The sequence below is a fragment of the Maylandia zebra genome, linkage group LG4 (genome assembly GCF_041146795.1).
Source record: "Maylandia zebra isolate NMK-2024a linkage group LG4, Mzebra_GT3a, whole genome shotgun sequence".
Classification (NCBI taxonomy): Eukaryota; Metazoa; Chordata; class Actinopteri; order Cichliformes; family Cichlidae; genus Maylandia; species Maylandia zebra.
This window is the reverse complement of record NC_135170.1, coordinates 27990991-27998899: the sequence shown is the minus strand read 5'-3', so window position 1 is coordinate 27998899 and position 7909 is coordinate 27990991. Positions and strand designations below refer to the sequence as shown.

General features: G+C 34.4%; 1 protein-coding gene across 1 annotated transcript; it reads left to right on the top strand.

The window, feature by feature from the left end:
- The first annotated feature begins 2560 nt into the window (after nt 1–2560).
- Nucleotides 2561–5150, top strand: psmg3 (proteasome (prosome, macropain) assembly chaperone 3). Its single transcript, XM_004552229.6, has 3 exons — nt 2561–2734; nt 3598–3820; nt 4442–5150. Exons 2-3 carry the CDS (start codon nt 3608–3610, stop codon nt 4592–4594), a joined length of 366 nt encoding a protein of 121 aa, XP_004552286.1. The 5' UTR covers nt 2561–2734; nt 3598–3607; the 3' UTR covers nt 4595–5150.
- Nucleotides 5151–7909: the final 2759 nt, after the last annotated feature.

Genomic DNA, 7909 nt, shown 5'->3' with positions numbered 1-7909 from the left:
TATGGTCTCCATTTTCAAGTTGAGAATGAAAAACCTGCTTCTTCTTATGATGCCCAGAATGTGCTTACAACACAAAAATTAAAAGATCGCATAAGTCAAATGTTAAGACTGCCCACCATGACTGGTACATACAACATGCCTTATCCTAGTATTTCTGTTTCTTTCTTCCTTTTATTTCTTTAACGTGAATTGTCTTATTTTCTTATCATCTGTCATCTTTTATTTATCTGTAAAAATAAAATAGTGTACTCCCTGGATATCAAAAAGCTGAAAGCTGTGTTTGTAAGCAGCTTTATCCTTTTGAATCAGCTATGAAAGTAGCTCTATCAATTTTCAACAAGGACATGTTTATTTATTCCAACAGGAATGTTCACAATTTTCCCAAACCTTGTGCCCATTTGCTACTCGTGCACTTGAAGGCTCACAAAGTGTAAAACTCTAAGCCTTCTATTCATGTTGTGGAAATAAAACAGTGATTTTTAACTCACCCAAATTCAAAAGAAAGGATCAGCTTATTCTATACATTAATGTAGAAATACTATATATTGATATTTGCATTACAATTTTGTTTAGATCAGAATCATCAGTCAAGGACACAGATGGTCAGTCAGGGAGTATAGGGAGCGGTCCAACCAATTTCATAGCTAATGCTGCCTACTCAGAGTGCATAGCAATTCTGCTGAGCCTGTTCTATTTGACATTGTGAATGTGTCATGTTCATAGGGATGGCTCCTTTCGAATCAGCCTGATGCAGCACTCACAAACTTCAGTCAAGCCTCACATCCACTTGAAAAAAAAAAGTCATGCAAGCATTTTTGCCAACAGTGAAAATTTCTCATCTGCCTGTATCTCCTTTAGCTGTATTAGCAAATCTGACTGCCTTGGTTGGCCAATCTGTAGTCTAAATGTAAAGGGCCGACTTAACAGTACTTGCATGGCCTACACACAAATACTAGAATACGTTAAATGTCGAGGCAATACATTTGCAGGTGGTTTTCATCTCATGTGTGTTAGCTATTTTTTTTATTACTGTCTGTCAGGCACAAAGAAAATGATGAAGTGCAAATACCACTTATTACACTGTAATGTCCATCCCTATCTGTTGTTTTCATCTCCTGTTATAGTGCCATGGACTTTTACAGCCTCCTCATCAAACAAAGGGACTGTTCAGCCAGTAGTGTGAAATCACATTTTAACGAAACCCACAGCAAAAGTAAATAATTAAATAAACTGAAAAATAAAAGGCGTAACTTTATCTGCTTCTTTAAAGCTCCATTGACAGTTAATTAAAAACATCCTGCTTCTGTGATTGCTTGCTTTGGAAAAGCTCTTTCTGTTGGCTAATATTGATTGAAATGTACCAGGCCAGGGGATCCGATTTAATTTAAGCTCAAACAAATTCCCTTTTGATAATACTTTATGAAAGTTGGCTAAATCATTCTCAGTATAATAATGCAAAGTGAACAATGCCAGAACTTTTAATATTTAATGTATGAGAAAAATAAAACTCAAAGATCTCTTTACGCATTAAGTGTTTTAATTCCTCAAGTCTGTGGGAAACTAAACTTCCCTTGTCCACAACATGTTTGTGAGGATTTTCTAAGGAACTGTTTTGTGAGAGCAATGCCAAGGGCATGAAAAGGTAACCTGCAAATCTTTCTAAAAGGAGACTGTTCTCCTAAACCAAACCAGAAACAAGAGGGCTGATAACAACTTTCATTGTGAGATGTATATTTACTTTGCTGCAGCTACCCATTTTGCTTAAACATATATTTTTGCAGGACTTTCAAAATGAATCATATTGACCATAACAGCTGTACACTTGGAAAACCAATAACTATGAAAAAGTATACTTATTAATATTTTTATAGAAAAAGTCTGTATTAAAAAAAACTTTATCATGATGTTAGACATAGTCACAGCAGGTGCAACTTCACGAAGCTTTTAATATAGCCTATTCCTGATGCTTGTAATTGTCATATGTTTGCTCTCTAAAAATTAGCTACTTATTTCACAACAACAAATAGTTTGAACCACACATAAAATGAATTTGAATCAAGGTTCTTTGCACTTTATGCTGACTTATATGCAGTTATTATAGTTTTCCGTTTTCTAATTAGTATGTATTTTTATTTTGTTTTGGTTTGCCAAGCGGATTTTCTTATTTCAGTTAATCTTTTATTTTTTAAAAATGCTTAGTTTTTATTTTAGTTTTTATTAGTGTCAATGTTAGTTTTAGTGTTTTTGAATATTATTGTATGGAGGGCATGTGTCGAAGGCAAGATTTTTAATTTTTAATTTTATTTTAGTTAGTTTTTGAATTTTTAGTTAGTTTTTACTTGTATCTTTTTTTCTTATCAAAAACCGAAATTTTTTTTTAGTTAACCAAAATAATTTTTTCACATGTTTTTTTGGTTTTTAGTTTAATTTTAGTTAACTATAATAACGTTGCTTATATACAAATCTATTTTGCATTCAACCTGACCGCGAGCGTTTCTTCCTTGCTCGCTTTGTCCTGAGGTGGAATGAGCGTGACGTCAAAACGTCATCACGCAGAGTACTCGCGCTCAACACAACGAGGCACGTTCGTTTCGGTTTGTTTTCACGGTGGAGGCTGAATGACAGAGCACGGCTGAAGTTGAGTTAAAGTGAGGCGATTCTGTGAAAAGTAAAGTTTTAACTGTGGGCAGCTGAAGACACAGGGCGAGGAATTTGTTCACAGACGGGGCAAAACGTATGTATTTTTATTCCATCGGTTAATACACTGTCTAAGCTCAGACTAGCTGTGTAGCTAACGTTAGCCTCTGAGCATGCAGCATCCCTTGTGGGGAGTTGATGACGACAGGGTAGGAAAATAACACACATAGTCAATTTGTGATCCAAGTGATTGAATGCGGTTTTTTTTAGTAAGGGCATAATTCTTCAAAGCAAGCTTTTTCTAACTGTACTTAGTGCAGCATTGTATCTGAAAAGTCTGATAGCTTATTAGTTTGAAAATGTCATTTACTAATAAATGAGATAATATTGCGCCTGTAGCTCTGGTTTGAAACCACCAGATGTGCAGTTTAAAAACGAGCATGCACACAAAAACAACAGGGAGGATGCAACACATAGCAAGCCCTTTAGTAATCAAGAATACCTGAAGCTGACTGGAGAGGGATTTGCACTTGCACAAACCTAGAAGAACTCCACAGTTCACACCAAATAAATACATGAGTGAAACATTTTGGTAGATTATTTTATGACATGATTAGCAGCATTAATGTGTACCTATTATTATACTTGAATAGTGGTATGATTTTTTAGCGAAAGGGCCGGTTTAATTTTCATATGAGATAATAAACTCTAGGTGTAATAGAAAATGCAATTTGAAGAATTTATCTTAGGTCTACAGAAATTGTGATAGTCATTGTAAGCATAGTTGCATGGTGTATAAAGTTCCAGATGTATATTTTGCTGTGGGAAACTAAACCTGTCCACAACATGTGGCAGATAATTAATATTTAAAATATTGTGTTTAAAATTTTTAAAAATCTGCAAATACTCTTGCATTGTAAACTCCATGTACATATTTTTGTCTTTTTTTTTTCTGTGCAGGGTTAACAAAATGTCTGAGTCTGTCATCAGATCGAAACAAGCTCAGAGAGAAGTCAATGGAATTCCAACAGAAGTCGTCTGTACAGAGTTCAGTAATTACATATTTGTAGTTCTCACTCAGTATGGCAAAATTGGGACATTGATCTCTGTCACACCCGACTCCAGATCTAATGATCTAAGCACCCCAACGTTCTCTACAAAAGTACTGCTGGGCAAAGATGAGGTACACTGGCTGAAATTGTTCACACAAATATCGTGTCAGTGTGATGCAAACTTGTTCACGGGACATCAGGCAGACTTGTTGCAACACAGGGTATCTCATTTCATGCCGTTAAAGGGCAAATGAGATTGATTCTGGACTGCTCAGGCGGATTGTGGCGAAATTAGATGTGTGCAGGCCTGAAGCTCAGTGGTCTGTTAAGATTTACTCAAGAAAACCTATTTCATCTCTGCATGAGCATGTCATTTTCTCACAGTCATACATTGCAGGAGAAGTAATATCAGTGTCTTATTGGATTAATACAAAGTTTACTTGCTTATGAATACTTTTTTTGTTATTTTTGCTCCTCTAACCATTTTAAATGGTGATACTTGCAATGCTTGTTTCTTGTAAAGTGAACAACTGTTTTAGATCGAGTGAGAAAGTACATAGAGGTCATTACACAGGCTTTCTGTGCGTTTTGAAGTTTACAGTCATGACACAGAAAATTAAAGTGTGTTGTATGATTTCCCTGCAGGGGAACCTCAACAAATGAATTAGCTGTAGTCATAATGTGTGTGATTTAAGCGAACTGAACAAATAATGCTTTGGTGATAATCTAATGCCTGATTTTTCTCTTTCCAGCCTCTGACACATGTCTGTGCCAAAAACCTGGCAATGTTCGTGTCGCAGGAATCTGGCAACCGGCCTGTCTTGCTGGGACTGGCACTGAAGGATTCCTCCATAGATGCAATAAAACAAATTAAAGAGATGATCAAAAGTTGTCAAGTCTGGTAGGAAGTAATTAAAACGGACATGAAGCCTGTAGGCGGCGTAAAATACAGCTCGTCTGGATACACTGTCACGTTTTATCTCTGCATCTTTTTTAAAATGAAACTCCTCCAAAAATTAATCTGATTAAAACAATTATGTCTCCAAGACATAAATGTGCAGAGCAGATTGTCTTCCACAAAACATAATTTATGAAACGCATAATTAACTGTTTGTTAAAAAGAAAGATTTTCTGCATGTTGTTTTCCTTTCAAAAGCTCAAAGTGTGCTAAGTGATGGTTTGCAAAATGATGTCATCGCTGTATATTTTTTTCATTATTAACACTCTGGATTATTTTTGTCATCATCCTCAGAACTTTGTACTTTTGTGAAAAAAAGCCTTTTATAGAACATATGATTCATTTGTATTTAAAGATGCATATGAGCTTGGTTAAGATAAGAGCCTTGGTTTTGTCAAGTACATTTTGTTATTCATTTGTTTCTATAACATCTCACTACTTGAGCTTTGATATTAGAACAATAGCTAACTTTTATATGCATTAAATGTAATTAATATGCTCAATTTTGTTTTGCTTGGTCAATTTTTTTGGTTTAAATGTAAGATGGGAGTAAGAAAAGCCTTTAGATGTCTTATCCTGGACCTATAGACCAAACCCCTGAAATATTCATTTAATTTCAGAGAAAAATGACCAGCTTTCTTAAAAGATTATTTTATTATAGCCATCTAAAAATTATTTTATTTTCTGACAGTAATATACAAATACTACATTTTTGTTACATTTGTGAAGTTGTATAGTCAAGTCCATAAATATTTGGAAACTGACACTTTTTTTTTCGCTTCACTCCCACAGGGCATTTTAAGTCAAGCAGTGAAATTGTGATTGAAGTGCAGACTGTCAACTTTAATTCAAGTGGTTTTACGAAATGATTTGCAATTGGTTTTCTGTCTTTTTGATTTGCAACTATTTAGGAGTTAGGCCTTGGATAAAAGTGCCTCTCCCACTTTCAGAGGCTTAAAATGCAGTTAGTGACTGACTGAAGTATTGAACCCACGGACATTACCAAATGTTTCTCACCTTGAGATGCTCTTCCAGACTTTTAGCTACATTCAGTTACTGCCTTTTTGCATTCAGTTTTGTCTTCAGTAGTGCAACAGCATGCTCCATGGGGTTGAGATCAGGTGACTGGCTTGCACGCTGAATATCCCATGACTTTGCCTTGAAAAACTCTTAGTTTGCTTTTGCAATATTCTTTGGGTCATTATCCATTTGTACTGTGAAGCACTGTCTGATCAGTTTTGCAGCATTTGGCTGGATCTGAGCAGAGTATAACTCTATACGTTTCACAATTCATCCTGCTACTTCTATCATATCTTGATTGTTTGATTGAAATGGGAATGGGACAAAACTGTGGTGGCATAGAGAGAGAAAATTACAAAAATACTGAATTATCCTAAAACATAAATGTATATAATCTATAACTCAGAATATACATTTCAAGAATGTAATGTTTACATGTTCTGTTGAAATCAATGTAGCAAAAATATAAATGCACCTTATTTATTAAAGCAATTTGCATATTTATGTCCAATTTTCAATGTTAGTATCTTAATCCAAATTTCATCCTAAGACATGAAACTAAAACCCTCACAGACTAGCATTACATAACCAGTTCGCACAGCAGTAGTGCCTGAGTGTGTGAATTTGTAAGTGCATCAAATGAAACTAAAAGGAATGCCATCTTATATTTTTAACCTTCTTCATGGAAGAAAACTTTTAACTACCTGTTTTCTGAGTTGAGCATATTCCAGGCTCTTGCTTTACAAAAGAATATCTTTCTCATGTTTACAAAAGATTAAGCAGACATTTCAATGGTGTATTAAATTAAAACGTGATGAATTCCTTGTGTTTCTCCTAAATCAAACAATTTGTGCCTTTCTAATGTTTTTGTTTTCATTCACGTTCAATAAGAACTTGCCTCAAAAAATATGATTTAAATAAACTGAAATACTGAAACTGCATTGTCGACATAAAAACTGACCACAAAAAGCCCATCTGAGAAAACCCAACCCATGTAATCTCACTGTTCTGTTTCATAGGTCTGCAGTCAGTATAAATATAACAAAAGTACTTTTGTTATTTTTTTCCCTTTTATAATAATAGGGACTTATCTTGTCTGAAATAAATAAAGGTGATATAATATCACTTGATTACCAAGGCTGGAATTTAGAAAAGAAATGAACTTAAATAAAAATGGTTGCTTTCCATTTAAAGAGATGATCAATTTTAACTCTTGCACTTGTTAAGGGTAAGTATTATTAGCATTTTCTCAGCAACGCCATAATGCAAATTGAGATACACTACAGCCCTCTTCACTTTGATCATTTTATTATAGCTAATTATCTTTGTATAGCAAGACAGTTTTCTAAATCAACGTTACAAAGTGCTTCTCACAGGGCAACAACATCATTACCACCCGATTTTACTAAAGTGCTGTGGTCATAGTTTGCCTGTGGGTTAAACAACTTGTTGCAGTTTCAAAATATATTCATAAATTAACTAAAGTTAGTATAAGATTGAAAACAAAGCAGCAACTGAATTCTTTCCTGTTAGGTTTTTTTTGGTTTTATTTTTTTAATTAATGATATTTTTCACTGTTATTCACTTTTATTCCAGCCAACATAGTTTAAATGAGTCACATCAACAATGTCCGCTGTCACATTATCAAGTAAAATAAAGCACAAGCATTTTTGGAGCACTGGGCGTTATTTTCTTTCACAGCTTTTATTGCCCTCATGATTCTTTATACTAACGTCAAGGAAAACTTATTAGGAAAAGACAAAGACAACATTTTTTAAATATTCAGTCACAAGTTGTGAGTTCATAAAAATAGTATGAACAGGTACTGAATAGCACTTTTTGTCATATAACCCGATGTTCCCTTAATGAGGCCAGGTCATATTTTACATATTTTATTATCTTCATAGCCAAGTAACCTTCCTCAAATTCCTCCTATAGGGTCTGCCTTGAAGAGAAGACAAGAAGTAACTATAAATTTATCAACTTTTGTCAAAGCATCATCATTAAATAAAACATCTAAAGACATGAATAATGTAGAACTAGAAATAGAACATAATAAAGCACTGCGTTTATCCAATTTCCTGTTGTTTCATGTAACTTTGCATAGGGGCGCTGCTCATTGATGAGAGGCTAGTAGAGCTTAAGTGCACTTGAGCATTCATCTAAATCCATCAGAGAATACATCTCATCTTTGAATCTTATCTTAGATTTTTCCCCATAAACAGGGCAGAAGGCAGAGCCC